An 18,712-nucleotide genomic window follows, 5' to 3' on the forward strand; every position below is an offset into this window, starting at 1 on the left:
AATTTTCGGAAGAGGGACAAGATTTCAAACTGGCAAATTGTAAGCAGGAGAGGCACCACAGGACATTTTAATTTCCACTGTCCTGAATATGGTTTGACGGCATCCATTACAAAATATACACGTTTCAATTCTACAGAGCGAAGTACAGTGACATACAATGGAAGAATGCTGTGTGAGGAGGCGAGGCACTGCCCTTGGGCACACTTATGATCAAATAACATGTCTTACATTTCCTCGAACACACGTTTTATGCATCAGACTCTTCAGAAAGATGTGCGCTACAAAATGAACATTTTTGAAAATCTTTTTTTTTTTTTTTTTTTTTTTTTTTACTATCTCAAACACTCGAGGGAGTGGCGGGGTATTGCACCGGTTCGGAAATATCGTAGATCTGGGGCTGATGCGCAGAGCAGTCTGAGTTACAGTGGGGTAGTGGGTAGTCTCCACGTGACCTGTGTTTGCATTTGGTGGTTTTACTGTTTCCCCTTTGTTTACTGCTCTCACGTCAAATGAAAACAAAACAGATTTCTGATTTCCACCTTTCTGATAGTCAAGCAAGCATTAATTGCCTTGCAGAACAATGAAGTTATTTTTGTCGGTTTGCTAAAGAAATTTTGTTTTTAATTCCACACACTGTTCGCAGCATTTTAAGTGCACGTTATCAACTTCTAGCACATATGGCATTATGCCATAATAAAGAACCAAACGTGAGATAGCACAGTACTGGTACTCTAAGAAAATTTGCATCCCAAAAACCACATTGAAAAGCTTAATATTAGGGAGTGGCCTACTTAACTGGGAATATGGACATGCAAATGTGCACTTTAAACGTGGACATTTTAGTATGGGTCTCGAAATTCTGATGCTCTTGGAGTATCCTCTGGTGTTTTGTTTCGTCTATGACATAATGTACGATCTGTTAATGTTTTACACGTACCAACATACAGGCTCCCTGCGATATCGTAGCTGTGCAATCGCGGGGACGCCTGTCATCGGGCGCTCTCTGGCAACTGCGGAAACGAACCTATTTCTAACAGGTCGCGGGAAAATATTCCGAATGATGGTTTGAAAAGCGTTACCATCAAAGTGCCATTCTGGCAGTTACAACGGAGCTGTGTGATAATGTACGATGAATTTCTTAAATCACAGAGCGTTTGACCCTCATTTAAAAATCAACTCTTTGGTGACGAGCCATTTAGATGAATTTCAAGCCCAGAAGATAAGACATTTAAGTCGTTATTAAAAATTTTACGATCACATTTGTGCGATATATCGTAAATTGTAATACGCGCATAAAAGACCAACATTGTATGTGAAAGCTGAGCTTCTCTTGCAGCATATTAATCTTACAGACCAATATTATATGTGAAAGCTTTGTGTTTCGTGCAGCAACACTATGTATATTAATGTAAACCATTAACTTTCTCTGTTTGTACATTCGCACTACGTAACAGTGATGTTGCTATTGGCTGACTACATCACGTGTCCAAGCTCTAAATACCCGCTGTCATCGGCTGGCGAGATCATGTGACATGAGCTATGACTTGCTCACAGAAGCACCTCGCAATCTCGATTTCAATGCTTCGGAAAGTAACATGCGGTGTTTGGTGGAATTCGAATTTCTACATTCGTAATACGAAAATATGAAGCTTATATGTTGCTGCACATTAAGGATCTTTCCAAAACGCCTTTTTTTCCCTGTGTTTAGTTTTATAAAGCGCTGGGAAATTCTACTCCTGTGTATAGAACCGTAATCATACAAAGGACTTATACAGTTCCAAGAGAAAATATACTGTTAGTTAACTAGGAAAAAATGTTTTCACCCGGGAGATAGTGTATTTTTAACCGGGAAATCCGGGATTTTTTTACCTTGTCCACGTATACACCCTGACAAACAACATAAATTGGCAAATTTAGCAGTGAAGGTAGTTATTGTGGCAAAATAACAAAGGAAAGCTCTTGAGGTAGCATGTTAGAGTTTAAGAAATGTCACATAATTTGCAATAAACGTGGAAAACAGGAAATAGGTTATGAGCTCCTGGGGATAGCCAAAAATTTCAACTGATAAATGGCTTACTCATTTGTGTTCTATTCCTAAAGCTAGTATTGGGAGTATGATTGTTAATAAAAGTATTCTAAAATTGGCCTGCTTGTTTTGCTGCAATAAGAATAAGAATCTTTATTAGCCGTTCAGTATTTTCTTATACAATGAGCTTCGTCAATAAGTTAAATTACAGTGTAAAGATGGTTATATTCTCATAACAATGTATATATAAATCATATGAATGTTAGTGTAGTACAATAGCTTACATTTGGAATTTTATATAGGTTTAATTTCACAATAAAAAGGAAAACATAATACAAATTTATATTAAGCGGGGAGTATTCATGATGATGACACTACGTGTTAAGTCATTATCCTAAGATATTGATACAAATATGGAGCACTCGAAATAGGTCTAGTTATTGTTTTTCCACATTTAGGTCCTACTACTATACTTACATTAGCTGTTAAGTAACAAAACTATGTATAAATTGAGGCACTCAGTCTTTATTGCATGCTTTATGTATTTGTTTCTGTTAATGAAAAGTGTACTCATGTCATAGAAATGATACTTGTTTAGCATATCACAAACTTTTTAATAGGCTCTCTGTGGAGTAATCTTCATTGGAACAGTGATAATGCTACATGAAATTCAAAGAAGATAGAAACTGGTAGCTACAATTCAAAGTGGTTTTGTAGCCTGGTTTGATATATTACGGTATTGTGGGAAGATACTCCAAGGGATTAATTTTCATTTTATGATGAGTAAGCAATGGGAATTTCATTCGTGGAATAGTCAAGAGTTCTTAGCAGACACCATTGTATTGATGTGTTACTTCAACAAGTCTCTTATATATCTGACAAAATTCTACCACAGGCAATTCAAATGCCATTCCATAGTGCAAGGGTACCTTCAGTCACTCCTTGTCACACACATGCTGAGACACTGGTTCTGCAGGCTACATAGCAGACAGCCCTAGTGCGCATGTTCTGTTCATTCATGAGCTGTTTGGCCACCCCTGCTCTTGTGCGCTTGGTGGGTGCAGTCTGATAGTGTACACTATGGCCCAGTTGTAACATTGGCCACCCCTGCCCACCTGTGCTCATGTGTATCTGGTTGTACTCGAGCTGAAACAACCTCCTTCGTTATCAGGAAATTATGGATAGGATAGTAACTTGAACATTACTCGAAGACGAAAAGTTTACTTCGCTGCAATATTAATGCTTGAATTTTGTTGAAGTTTGTTGTGTGACAGTGCTAAAAATATCCATATTGATATGTTGGTTGGTGCATCCAAGTGTGGAAATGGATTGGATGAGGAGGTGGAAAAATAATTAACTAGGCAATATCATTAATATTTTTAGTGTGGAAATGCTGTTTCAGTATTCTTGACACAACTTGTTTGTCCTCTTATTAAAGCTTGCAAACTAGTTTGTCTGAACTCCGGATTTCCAGTAATACAAAAGCTGGAGTGGAGTAAGCAGATATTAAATTTCATGTCAGGAAAGTGTGCAACTGCGTCATTCCTGATTTAAATAATGAAAACTTCAGAAGTTACTTATTTTTTTTTCATACTTAGCACAACTTGTTTCGACAACATATTCTAATTTTCAAGTGCAATTGTTTACATGATAGTTTGGTGATGTTTGTGTGTGTGTGTGTGTGTGTGTGTGTGTGTGTGTGTGTGTGTGTGATTTTCTACCTCTCTTCGGTGTTTTTTAGGTTAGACTGCAATTGGAAAGTAGGACAATATGAATCTGAATATTTTTAAATGTTAATGTTACAAATGGTATTTTTGTTTACCTACTTATAGGTATTGTGCTGCCTCTGTTATATGGAACATCACCCACAAGCAAATCACTTACTGTTCCTTTGCAAAACATGCTACAAAGATATAACACCACCATTGTTTCACAAAGTTTGTGTGTGTGATTACAATTCTTTTTTGCTAATGAAAAAATATTTGTGAAAATCGTTACAGTTATCATACACAAGAGAAATGTTTGAAGAAATTAACTGATTCACTATCTAGTTTGTCATTGAGAGTATTTTCTCATTGCTGTTTGTACTATACACAAGTTCCAAGCTCCTCCATTAAATCCATTGTATGAGATTTTGGGAAGTGGCGGAGTATCTTAAGATTTTCTTCAGCGTTTTTGAATGGGTCTGTGGGCTGGGTATGTTCTCAGTGGGAGGGAACTTATAAAATGGGGATATTGCCGAGAATATTTCTTTGGCCCGGGAAAATTCCCAAAAATTGGGAATTTCTGAAAATTTTTAGATTTTGAATGTTTTAACACTTTGTTACAGTTAAAGAACCTTAAAACTGTGTTAACTAAGTAAATTCATACATTTTAATCAAAGATTTATAATTTCCTACATTAATCTCCTTGCAAATTCCATGCAAAACATCATTTACTGCTAGTCTAGCATTAAAAATAATGTAAAATAACGCTAGACCTACTAAGTTTAGGGAATTTGAAAGCCCACATTTCTCTGAATGAAACGTAAACTTGCTAAATATTTCTAGGTAGGTGTAATTCTCAACCGGCTGTCATCTGTAGTATTTTTTAGTTTTTGCAAACGAATGACTTAGAGGTGTTTCACTTTCAGAATTAAGACTTCTCATTTCTTGCAGTAAATACAGATGGTAGAGCACTTGCCCGCGAAAGGCAAAGGTCCCGAGTTTGAGTCTCAGTCCGGCACACACTTCTGATCTGCCAGGAAAGTTTCAATAAATTATGATTTATAAATTTATTTTTCCATAAATATCGTTTTTGTCTTGGTAAATGAAATGGTTTGTTCACACTGAGGTTTCGTGCGTCATCGCTGGCTGATTGCCGCTGAGTATGTTGCTCTGTCATTACTACTGTTTTTCCCCGTCCTACCACTCCCCTCAGCTTGCAGTCAGTGCTGCCACTTCTTGTCGCTAGCCTAGCAGCTGCCAACAAGACAGGGAGCATGAGGTGGTTTGTTTGGATCTGATTCTCAGAGACTGTAAACACAGCAGCCGAGGTTGCGATCATGTGTGCATGCGTTCTATCCGAGTGATTTTGTGTGGGGGGGGGGGGGGGGCTGAAAATTTTGTTGCGAGAGTGTGATTGCCTTTCCTGCTTGAGCACAGCACTACAGAACGGTGGGAGGGGGAACAGTGCTACCAGCTTGGCTTAGAACTAGAATGAGTTCAGGGAGAGGAGTGGTGCAAGGGCAGCAGATTATGTCATGCTGCCAATCAAGGGCAGCGTGTGTGCGTGTGTGGGCGCTCTCTCGTTTCCTGACAAGAGACATGACTGAAAATTTTGTTACGAGGGTGTGATTGCCTAACCTTTGTGCCTGTCTGTGGGTCAGCAATAATCTGAAGGCAAGTTGCTACCTATCCTCATTATTATTGATTCTCAGAGTGTTTGAACAAATTGTTTATTGCATGGATTGATCACTGTGGTCTCATTTCATCAGCATGCTGCCTGTGGCTCGTGAATAGCTGGCCACACGGGGTGGATTTCCGTGATAGGCCAAAACCACAAGCCGTTTCTGTGGGTATATGTAATGGATCGGGCCTGCCGATCTAAAGCCATTTGGTTCCCACTGATGTGCAGGTCCTAGTCTCACCGATCTGTCTGCAGGCCGGGTTTGTTTGTTTGTATGTAGCGCAATGCAGTGGATTTTCATGGTTTATCTATGGGCCCAGGACTGCAGTGCTCCTCAACAGGCTAGAGGCCATAGGTGACCAATTTAAGGAATTCTGACCGTTTTACTACAAGTATGTTGTACAGTGTGGCGTTTTATAGACATTTTAGTTGTTCTAGTACATTTTTGCATTTCAAAAGTAGTTTGTGTTAGAAGGTATGGCCAGTAAGAAGAAGAAAATCGTCATTGTGGGGTTTGTATGCTATGTACTCATCTATTTCTCGAAAGAAAAATCGCACAGTGCCTGTTAAATAATACGTAAAACACAATGGGTAATAACTGACAATAATGAACATAGTAGAACCATTCTACGCCTAGAATGTTCGTTGACACAATTCTTCCCTGCCTAATGCACGTTTTCAAGAGGCCTACTTTTTTTCTGAAGTGATTTCTGAACTCAGTGAAGGTATTTTAAATCTGGCTTGTGACTCCAAGGAAACGCCTATTTTCGCTTTCCTTTATGAAACACTCATACCATTTGGCTTGCTTTCTCCATGTAAAAACAGTTCATTACTAAAGATGTCAATGTTAGTACTTAGAATTCTTGCTCACATCAGGAAATGCCACCTGCTTAAAAGTTTCTTAGATATTGCCTCTGCATCCACCTAGAAAATTCTGATAATTCTCTTAGTAACCATGTCGTCTGTGGTATTATTAAATATCATTTTCTTTGTCACAAATATTCGACTGTTCCTTCTGAATACATTCCAATATATGAAGTTGTGGCTATCGTGGTACCTGAGAACACAGCTGTTTCTATCTGAATACGAACCAGATTTCGCTTTTTTGGGGATGTGAGAACGTTACAATGTCTCTTGCTTCCAAATACATCGTCCGTGCACCACACACTCATTGACTGCGTAGAACCAGCAGCTGACACACCTCCTTTCGTTCTCATTATATGTTAAGATGAGTCTCGACAACATTGCCGCATGAATCACTTAAGTACACCACTAGCTCCAATCCAGACATTTACCATCTCTGCAGAAATGAATACCATTGTTGAGTATTTGTTAAATTTTAAAGTCGATCTACAAATGGGTCCAGGCAAACTGCAGTTTAAACATGGTAGAAGTTTTTTTGAAAGGTAAAAGTAAACTGTATACTTTCCCTTGGTTGGCAGCATGACATAATCTGCTGCCCTTGCACCACTCCTCTCCCTGAACTCATTCTAGTTCTAAGCCAAGCTGGTAGCACTGTTCCCCCTCCCACCGTTCTGTAGTGCTGTGCTCAAGCAGCTGTGAAACATGGACTGCAATATCTTCTAATGTGTAAGTCATGTCTAAGGGCAGCAACTAAAAAGTAAATAAAAGATCGAAATTACCATTCATTCTAATTCCAGAACTTCGCTTGTCGCGACATCTACTGATACCTGTTGGTACTATTGCCATGATCGGTCCTGTAACTGTAATTTGTTGTGACAACAGTTAACAGTTTAGTATTATTCATTTAGTTTGTTAGACATTTCAATCTGGATTAATTTTCCTTGTTTCATCCCAGTGCTGCCTCCATGTTGTAAAGCAGATCAAAAGTTTGGGAAAGTTTTTACCTGATATTCTAATATGTGAACAGCAGCAGATTTTTTTCATTTGCAACCCACTTAGTAAATCATTACCATCTCTCATAATAAAATAATGGACAAATTTGTATTTTAAGCAGAGCAGTAGACTGTTCCAGTGGCTAAGTAATAGTTTCTCGCATATCCCTTCCACTAACAAATTTGATGTGATTGTTAGAACAACATTGATACTGAGAGTGCTTCAGCGTATTGGGAAATCTTGAGCGTGTATGAATGCGAATATTGCTTGCTCAGCTCTACCCTTCACTGTTCTTTAAAATCAATGTGCTAATGACCTCAGTAGTCAAAGCATCATCTGTAAATGTAAGACTACTTCTACATTCTCTATTAAACAATGTGAAAATGTTAATCTCAGCAGCAATTCTTCAATCTACGATTATAAGACGAAACAGTATTTTTCAAATGACAAATTAGGCTTATTGGGGAAATACGGTAGTAAATGTTTATCCTTGGAATGTTTTCAGTAATGGAACTTTGACAACATTCAGGGAGGTTTTGAAATCTGATCTTTATTTTATTATTACAAAGCAGTTACTAGCTGCCATTCTTACTGTGTAGTTATTTCAAATTAATATTGAATGCAAAATTTTTATTGATAAGTGTCTGGAAGTGATGGAGATGGTATGGTGATGAGAAATTTCGCAGGTATAATTAATATAAAACATCATCACAGTAAGATTTATTTTAAACTTAGACTGTGTTAACATTAGTGATTCTCCTGAAGATGGCAGACGGATGGATCGCCAAAATATGGAATTGTCGAATTTAGGCTCTGGCAGTAAACAGGAGGAGAGTAAAGATTTGAGCGATTGTAGCCTATTCTTAATAAGTGTTACTATTGAATTCTTGATTATGACTTGATTCAGTTTATTATGCATTTAACTGTTTATTATTGTTCGTCCTGTACTTTATTGAATACCTTGAAAACTGTCTTGTGACTGTGTGTGGAGATGTTCTGCCCGAAAAATGTTCTGTGACCATCAGAGTGGCGATGACATTGACACATGCATGAATAAAAGGACAAATGGTTCCTCCAAGACCCTGCCTCCCTTGCCAGTACAGGAACACTCTTGGTACATATATCCTCCACAAGCCACTGTGAAGTGCATGGTACGTGGTATCCTGTACCAATAAAACCACTGTCCCTCCAGGGATTCCTCTTTGACTTCCTAAAGCATCTCTGTAATACTTGTGTGTTGTTCGAACCTAACTGTAACAACTCTAGCAGCCCGCCTCTTGATGTGCTTCAGTGTCTTCCTTCTATTTTACCTGATGTGGATCCCAAACACTTGAGCAATACTCAAAATGGGTTGCACCAGTATCAATCGCAGTCTCCTCAACAGATGAACACACTTCCCTAAAATTCTCTCAATTAACAGAAATGGACCATTCACCTTCCCTACTTACAATCCTTATATACTCGTTCTATTTCATTCCACAACATTATTCATAGATATTTGACATGACTGTGAGAAGCAGCATACTACTAATGCAGTATTCAACCATTATGGATTTGTTTTTGCCACTTAACCTGCATTAACTTATTCTACATTTAGAGCTACCTGCTGGTTATTATACCAACTACAAATTTTGACAATATCATTACAAGAATAGATTTCTACTTCCCGTATAGAGGAGATGAGTCAAGACAGGCACAACAGACTGCTAAACATGGGAGATTTTCACGAAAAGTCCGCAGCTAGTGGTCTGGCGGCTAGCATTGCTGCCTCTGGATCACAGGGTCTCGGGGTTAGATTCCTGGCTGGGTTGGGAATTTTCTCTGCCTGGGGACTGGGTGTTCGTGTTGTCTTAGTCATTTCATCATCGTTTGCCGACGTGGCAAGATTGGACTGTGTACAGGTTGGGACTTACACACACACACACACACACACACACACACACACACACAGCACAGTAGGTGGCCTTGGGAAGGCAACCCTGGACATGCTGCTGCTAACTCCTGATTATGGGCAACTGTTCAGGTTGCTCACATAGAGGCACCTAGAAATTGAAGTGAGATTTGTCTCTCTGCAAGTTTGTTTTTAAAGTGCTCAGCAAATGTGCGTGGGTGGCACCAAAGGTGGTCTTAGAGGGACCATCTACAGATTTCTTTACGGGTGTGTCAATGTCACTCTTCCCTCCTGTTCCGCGTGGTCATGCTAAGAGTACGTGAAACAGAAGGGTTGAAATAGCATAAACACTATTAGCTGCTGTGAATCATGTTCAAATTTCGTTCTGTTCCACAGTGCACAGGAAATTGTCATTTTTGCCTTTGCAATGGGGGTAAATGGACACCCAAGAGGGAGTGGTTTCATTGACGCCCTAAGGCCGTTTAGTGACAGTTCTTAGCATCAGTATATCTGAAATGATTCCTGGGACACCTATAAGAAAAATCACCTTATTTGAATGCTGCACATTGCAGTTCTGAGCTGTCGCAAAAAGACACCAAGAGGAGGGAAATGTTAGTAAGAGGAGTGTGATCATCTTCCCATTGTCTGACGTGGTCTACAGTGGCGTTGGTCCAAATTGTGGTGCAGCTTGGTGCCAACGTGCCATCACTTACTCACCTCACATGAACTACTGTGCTCCGACCCCCCCCTTCCTTCCTTCCTTCCTTCCTTCCTTCCTTTCTTTCTTTCTTTTTTTTTTTCCCTCCCCCCTTGCTGTTCAAATCTTCACTGAGTCCAAGGGTGACTTTGCACATCACCAGACTTTTGCCCATCACAGAGGAAGATCCTAGGCACCTTTGAGCCAAATTTTAAATTCACTGATCACAAAGGGAGACAGTTACAGGACAGGGGTCCTTTAGTTATGTTGTGCAGGGTATTTTGGCTCTAATGTGCCGTCTCCAGCCACATTTACAGTTGTATTTGACGATAGGGAGGAACTTTGTTGATAACATATTTTTGCTCTGTGTGACAATATCTAATAACCATTTAGTTACTCATCATTTGAGATGTGTAATCCAGTTCTCTATTATCCTTTGTAGTTGTGTTCTGTGTATGGCTGTTGAAAATATAGGACACATTTAACTTTTCCCCAACATTTTGATACAGCAAACCATTTGAAATCAGTGTATTGAAGTTAAACTGTGATCATAACAATAAAATCAGAGGCGAGATCCCTTTAGTAACCATAACCTTATAAATCCTGGGATTGATGTATATGCAGGGGGTGTTAAGAAATATGGGAGGACTGTGAGAAATGTGCACTTGAACATAAATGCAGATGTTAGGCAGGACTGCAGGTTTCGCAGTTGTATTTGACCATGTACCTGTGTGTTGTCCTCAGTATGTTGCAGTTGTCAGTTGTGGTCAAAACAGTGTTTTGTATGGTTGTGAGTGCATTACGTCTGCTAAGGAATTCAAACATGGGCAAATTGTTGGTACTCGTATGGTAGGTGCTTCCATAACCAAGGTAGCCAAAATGTTTGGTGTTTAAAGAGACACTGCATCAAAACCTTATACTGCATACAGGAAAAGCAGAAGAAAACATTATCTGGTAAGTCACAATGCCGATGGAAGTTTATGTTGAGAGATCATGACTGATTAATTTTATCACAATCCTCTTCAATGACAGTCAAGATCTCTCAACATAAACTTTCATCGGCATTGCGACTTACCATTCCCCCGGACAACTGAGCAATCCAGGAAAAAACCTGTGAATTTTTTCATCTGGGAGAAAGTGGGAAAACCTGGGAATTTGTTTAGGATTCTGGGAAATTTTCATTGTTATAGTTTCCAGTTAAATTTTTGTAATTTTGACTGGTAAGAACTGATACTGTAACTGTATTCTGATACTGCAGAGTAATACTGCAGCAATAAAAAAGAGGAAAAACAAAATAAAACTAGTTAAAAGGAAATCAAAACACAGTGCATACACCACTGTCTCCAATAGCAAAACGTGTCAAAGGCTTTAGGATAAAGCATATGCAATACTTCATAACAAGAAATTGCTTCAACAAGTGAGAAGTCACAACTGTTTACATTAGGTTCATTTGAGCAGTTGCCAGTGGACTCATGCACATGTGCAGTTGAATTGCATATGAGCATAGCTTTCCCAGCTTCTGGCTACTTAAAAAAAATTTTCTGGCCTGCCGAAGCTGCTAGATTTGCGCATGCGTAGAGCAATCTGAATTGGAGTGGTAAGGGGGCTAGTCTCCATGTGACCTTTGTTTACCTTTAGTTACTTTGCTGTTTCCTCTTAATTTGCTTTTCATCTCATGTCAAATGAAAACTAAACTAATCTAGGAAGTGAATTAAATACATTCACATAATTATGGGAAGCTAAAATGTGTTATTGGTTTCACTTCTCTGATTTTATTTTATTTCCACGTTTTCGGAAGTTAAACATTAATCACGTTGCAAGTCAATGAAGTTATTTTTGCTGGTTTGGTAAATTAATCTTTTACACAGAGGCAGTCACATGATTTGAAATGAAGTGTTTCATTCCACACTAGTGGCTACTTTTAACTGTTCGCTGAATTTGAAGTACACAGTTTCATCTTCTGGCATCAGTGGCATTATACCATAATACAGAATCAAATGTGAGATAACAGAACTGGTACACCAAGAAAACTTGCATCCCGAAAACCACATGCGTAGTAATGCCTGTTTTCTGGTGCTCTGCTGAAAGAAAGAAACCTATTTCTAACAGGTCGCAGGAAAATATTTCACATGGAGCTTTGGAAAGCATTACTTTCAAAGTGAATTCCTTCTACGCAAGATGAATTGTTAGAGATGGTGATGAGTTTCTTAAATCACAGAGCATTTGAGGACCAGCCACTTAGAAGAATTTTGTGCCCAAAAGACCAGACATTTATTTCATTATTTAAAATTTTACTAGTGCATTTGTGTAGCTTAGTGACACACACACACACACACACACACACACACACACACATACACACACATGAAAGGTTAGCTTTTCTTGTAGCTTATTAATCTTAAAGATCAATATTATATGTTAATGCTTTGATTTCCTTGTAGCTACACTGTGTGTATTAATTGAAACCTTAACATGTGCTGTTTGGTGGAATTACAATTTATACTTTCGTAACACGAAAATGAGCACTGTACATGTTACGCCACATCAAAGGTCTTTCCAAAATGCGTTCCCACTCTTGTTGGGTTTTGTTTTCTAAATTCCCGCAAAGAAGTTCTGCGCCATTTATAAAACCTTAACCACTCAAAGGATTGATAAACTTCACAGTTCTGAGGGAAAGTATACTGTCACTTAATATGGAAAAAGATGTTCACCTGGGAAAAGTGTGATTTTTAACCAGGAAATGCAGGAATTTCTTTTCCTTGTCTGCGTATACATCCTGTAATGGAACAACAGCTGCATAAGTCGTGCCAGAACTGAATCTTGCACTCTTGAACCCTGTCATCACAAAAACTACATGAAGGGAATCCCATATGCAGGGAATTGCAGGGTGTGAGCTGAAGGAGAACCTGGTGCCGAAGCTATAAAATCTGTGAACTATGGCACAACAGAAGAATATTGTTCAGTTGGGTAAGTCTCAGTCGCACTGTTTCCAAGCTAATTTTACATTCCAAGGATCAAACGAATTTGGTGATGATTTGGGCAGCCATACCATGGTATTTCATGGGCACCATATGAATGCTCTGCAATGTCACTTTACTGCCAAGGATTGTGACTGCTTTGGCTGAAGAAGTCCATCCCATAGTACAGTGCTTGTTCCCCAATGGTGATGCAGTGTTAAATGCTGACAGGGCCCCTGTTCACACACCTTGCATTGCCCAGGACTGGTTTTATGAGCATGAGGATGAATTTGTCACATTTCTGGCCCCCAGTCATCAGATCTCAGTATTGTTGACCTTTTGTAGCCTACTTTGAAGAGCAGAGTGCACGATTCCTATCCACTTAACTCATCATGTGAATTGCCACTATTTTGTGGGAAGAATGGTATAAGATTTTTTGATAACTGCACAGAAACTATATTTATCCATTCCAAGGTGACTGGAAACTGAAACACCACTGGTTTTATTTTTGTCCATCCCCTTTAAATCCTGAAGACAGACCAATGCTTTTACCCTACTTTGAAGAAACTCGTCAAATTTCTTGATATGCTCGAGAAGATGCTAAACCATCAACTATTCCAATAGCAAGATAATATTCAATTGGTTATTATGAGAGGAATGACTTCCTACATCCAGATGTTTACCAGACTTATTGTAATTGGTGATCACATTATCTTGGAAGATAGATCCAGTCACTTGCTGCAAACAATTTATATGGCATTAAATGAAGATCACCTAAAATGATTTCTTAGACGCAATTATCCTTGTGTCTAACAGTAAGTTTAGTTTTCTTTCCTCTGCTTATTATCTGTTACAGCTTTGAATGAAGAGGTGTCCTTATCACCAAGTTATTTAGTGTATCTAACACTATACTGGGCCTCAGATGAGAACATCCTAACAACTGCAGCTGCCTCCATGCCCCCACTTGAGCCACTATAATTTTTGGAGCATGCTACTGCATGTTTTCTTGCTACAGTATCTCACTGTCTTCATTGTTGTACATGTGCTTTGTTGCACACTGGTGGCAGTATTTAGACATAATTTCTACATCTAAGACTTTACCCGAGTCAATACCGATACAGAGATGTGTAACCCCTTTTCATTCAGGTCACACCACACCACACACACACACACACACACACACACACACACACACACACACACACACACAGAGACAGAGACAGAGACAGAGAGGGGGGGGGGGGTCAGTAACATTTGGAGGAGATTCACTGCCGTGAATATCTAACCCAGGATATATTTCTTTTTGGTTACCAATTACTTCACTGCTTTCTGCATAGAAACTTTGGCAGTATCGCATACAGCATCAGACATTTCTTTATTTTTTTCAAACTGTGCCCAAGATAGGCATGTTCAGAAAACCACACAATAAATTACCTCCTTCCCTGCCCGGTCCAAGGTGTCTCGGAGTGTATGCTAACCTAAAATTGCTTTCATAGGTAGCAGTGTCAGTGTTTAAGGAGAAATTCAGAGCCACACAGATTACAAATTAATTTAAAATCACAAGCTATTCCCACTCTTCATTCTTCAGCAACAATCATGCATTCCATATTTTTACAGCTAACACATGAACGTGAAAACTTTATAGCCTGGCAGAGAAGCTCTAAATCAATAAGTCTGAATACAGTGGAATCCGTATCATCATCATTCACACACCTGTACAATTCTCCAATCACAAGTTTCGATGCTGAAGCTGAGAGCTTATGTTCTTAATTTCGCGCTGCTTCCTCTTTTTTGCTGGTAAACAGATTTCTATGAAACCTATGTTGCCTAAACAGTTTTCCCACCACCCATTATGCATAAATCCTGACTTGCACCTGAAGGTTCGAGCGTTCAACCTTCCACCTACTAATATGTGGTAGTATTGTCAAAATGTAAATAAACGATATGCAAGAAAGATATCAGCCAAAGATATCGAAAGAAAATAGCCTTCACCCTGACAAAAATTCTGCTGAAGCAAGCAGTTTCCCAAATGTCAGAAAAGGTGGAAGTGGCTGCTAGGGCAGAATTGAGCAGTTTAACAATTAAAAGGATTTCTAAAGCTGCCACCATGATAAAATTCAAAAACAACATAAATTAAACTGTGTGGATCAAGAAAATATATTGGACAAAAATCCAGTACATCTACCCTCCCCCCCCCCCCCCCCCCCCCTTTTAAGGAATAAATGAGTAGTAGACACATCGAAACTGAGAAGTAAAATGTCTGACCCAGTTTAAGCATCTGAAACTACTTTCATATATTCATTGTTTAGAAAGTCTTGTATGCCGTTCTGTGGAAACAATTTTGTTTAGGTAAACTGACTACTCGGCTTGGGATAATCTTAATTCAGAATTGCATTGTCACAGGGTCAGGATAAACACATCAGTTTCTATAGCAGAGTAAAGGTTTATTAAAATGTTGTGCTCAGTCACCTTAGAAATGTCTCGCAAACAATTTAAACTTGAATTTGAGTAATTTTTTTAACAATTCTATTAACTCTTTCAATACTTTTCCAAAGGTTTCAATTAATTCATATAAAACTTGGTTTTCAGTGCCCATCTGAACCCCCCTTTGAAGTACAGTACAGGGAAAGAATAATTTTGCTTTCACAGTACCTTTTTTTTTTTAAAGTCTCTTCATTTACATTTAGTTTTGTGTATGTGGTTTTATTGTATTCAGCAGAGTATATTTCTAATGTGACACCTTTATTAGAAACTTTGCAGTTACCGTACTGCAATAGTGAACGAATACGTCATGTACTACTAACTTCCTTGTTTGTAACAGTATGTTACAGGTACTAGAAATAAGTTTGTGGCAATTTATTTGATTGTGTACTCTGCAGTTAGAGGGAAGTTTTAAAGAATCGGAACCTGTAGACTGTTTTGAATGCTGACTTGGTGATTGAATCATCCCCTCCTCAAGAGTTAGAAACTACTATGTGGCATTATTTAATAAATTTTTATGCTTGGAAGAGAAGTTGGATAAGATTTCTATGCCATAGTTGCTGTAAGTGAGGTGCTCACATAGCATTTAGAAATGTCTGTCTGAGACTTGGAGCACGGGTGTTTAAGTATTGGTAACACTGCCGAAGATATCATGTATAATGCAGACGAGGCAAGTGAAGTTGTGAATTTATAAAACATTCACCATGAACTGAACTGCAGTGTCAATTATTGATGAGCCTGGATGAAGAGTACAGTATACCTTCCAGAAACTGAAAATGTACTGAAGGTGATGGTGCTGTTTTTTCTGTATTTTTCTCTTTATACATGATGTTGTCTTCAGTTAAGAGATTTAATTTTAGAAACAAGCGATACTCCATTTGTATGTTTCTTTGTTCTAGTCTGAAGTTGTCTTAACTGCTAGGTATATTTCTTCACTTGTTTAAAAGTGCCGCTCTCACAGAATTGAATAGCCTTAATGTTAATACTATTTTCACTTTCAGGAGAAAATTGGTTCAGGGTGATAATTTATCGTTAGGGTTAGAACATTAAAAAATGACTGAATCATTTTATAAACTTCTGTGAATAGGAGTAATATTCCTTATCTTAGGTTAATATTTACTGTTTAAATATTTTTTCACAGTCATGCAGACAAATCTCTCAGTACTACAAAGTGCTATAATTGTGTGTTCTTGCAGGATCTGCCAAATGCAATGAATGCAGCAGAAATTACGGACAAACTTGGCCTGCATTCACTGCGCAACCGAAATTGGTACATACAAGCCACTTGTGCCACAAGTGGAGATGGCCTCTACGAGGGTCTCGACTGGCTGTCCAACCAACTGAAGAATGCCAACCGCTAGGTGCCATATGAACTGTGCTTGGCGGATGATTGTGGTGAACTAAGATGCTGCTATCCTTTACTGGCAAACTTTCAGTCAATCACTTGCTCTTCTCATTTACTGTTTCGATCAAAATTCCAACAAGTCAGGGTCAAAAAGTTAACACCCTGTATTTTTTCCAATAGTGTTCCAAAGCAGTCATTTTGCTTACGTTGGGATGTGGTAAGTGATTCCTGCAAGTTTGCATGCAAGGGTTTGCCTCCAGGTTTCGTATCCTGCAGAAGTGTGTAAGTGCGTGGACTCACGGACTCACTGGTAACTGTGACCATAGACACTGTGCAGCGTGTTGTGTTTTTGTTTTTGCGGACTTGTAAAGCGGCAGTCTGTTGCCAGGGTGGGGACCAGTGAAGGGAAAGGCTGTGTCCCCATTCTTTGCGCTCCTCCTGTGTTTCGAATCACATTTTAAAAAGAGATAAGAGGTGATAGTGAAACTGTTATCCCTTTTTACATGGGAGAAGTGCACAGCATAATAGGTTTGTCGATTCAAACTTTTGTGTTTATTCTGATATGTGAGTTACAGATGTATATTAATGGAAAAAATTAGAAAGTTCAGAACTGCCAATTCATAAAGTTACTTAATCCTCTCCCCAGGCAGGTTGTTGGTGGTAGTGATGCAAGTTCTTTACAGCTTATGAAAAATGGAAAACTGGATATTGGGTGGGTGCTGCTGTCATGCTATGTGCCTACTGTTTGTGCTGAGTTTTATTCCTTTCTTGTCATTCATTTATTTAAATACCAACACAGTGCATGTAAAGTCTGTAGTATTAGCCTGAAACTAACAACAAGTGTTGGTAGTTCAGGGTGCGGCTGATATTTGCAGTTGTTAACAGAGCATTTTTTGCAGGAGGGAGATGGGTGTAAGTACTGAAGAACAATAATGGACAAGAAAAATGAATGTTTGTGATGTGAGAGTAAAGGTGTTGGAAGTTTTAAGACATTTCTGATCTTTCAAAGCATGTTCTGTAATTTAGTATTTAAGTTTATTAAGAATCATATGACAAATGTAGGGTATTAAGGAAATTTTTTCACATTCCGCTTTGTTTTGTATTAAAAAATTTGCAGCACTTGTCCAATCCTTGTTATACTATTATCCCTTAATTTAAAAGCCATAGTCCTTATGATTGGAAGATATTCAGCAGCACAGCCATACATCGATAAAATGGGAGACTGCATTCTCTGTCACCCCAAGGTGACATGCAGAAATTAAATCGTGTTGTTTTTTCAGAAAGAGATGCAGTCTCTGAGAGACCTGGTTATGGAAGGGTATACAGACAAAATTGCTAGATATCTATTTTTTGCAGTTAATGCCTTTAAAATTTGAACTTTCCTTGGAAATACATGAAACAAAGGGAATCTAAAATTATGTATGTATGCATGCATACTTGTGAACAAATATTGTATTTGTGCTTAATTGCCTTCTTGTATTAAATTCATCCCTCTTAATTTATTTTTAAATGCCTTATTTCATTGTTACATTTTCTTGTCCTAACACGACTGTTGGACTTTATTCTATAAAAAAAAATCAGCCATTTCTTTCTAATGAATATCATTTATTAATGTGCGTGTTGTATAGAGATTTGGAACTTCCTGTTTGACTAGTTGCAGTATGTGAAGAGTATTTTACAAGCAGAGGTGTTCGACAAAAATGTCAGTGACTGGTGGAGCGAGTTTGTGCTTCTTAAATATGAAAACAATGTTTTATCTAAGAAGCATTATGAACAGTTGAATTGAGTACCAGATTGTATGTAGTGCGGCAAAACTTTTTAGATGTGTAAATAGGCAGAAATATGTAATTAAATATGAAAATTGAGACTAACTTACACAGCAGAGGGATAGCAACAGGATATACAGTTTGTGTTGAGAAACTCTTTTCCCCTTAATTTTAATAGCTGGCTTGAAACTATCTTTTTATGTAGTACATAAAAAGTAGAAAATTAGTTATATTTAAGGAAAGTAATCAAAATAAAGCTATAAATGAAGGTCTGTTAACCAAATGAAAACAAATGGTCATATACA

At 38.3% G+C, this 18,712-nt stretch overlaps 1 protein-coding gene across 1 annotated transcript in view; it reads left to right on the forward strand.

Moving 5' to 3' along the window:
• The window catches only part of LOC124605226 (ADP-ribosylation factor 1), a 59,961-nt gene extending 41,822 nt beyond the window's left edge, over positions 1–18,139 (forward strand). The window contains exon 5 of the mRNA XM_047136777.1: positions 16,493–18,139. Within this exon, the coding sequence (XP_046992733.1) occupies positions 16,493–16,657 (165 nt within the window). The 3' untranslated portion in view covers positions 16,658–18,139. The remainder of the gene's footprint in view (positions 1–16,492) is intronic.
• Positions 18,140–18,712: the final 573 nt, after the last annotated feature.

Source organism: Schistocerca americana, chromosome 3 (genome assembly GCF_021461395.2).
Source record: "Schistocerca americana isolate TAMUIC-IGC-003095 chromosome 3, iqSchAmer2.1, whole genome shotgun sequence".
Taxonomy (NCBI): Eukaryota; Metazoa; Arthropoda; class Insecta; order Orthoptera; family Acrididae; genus Schistocerca; species Schistocerca americana.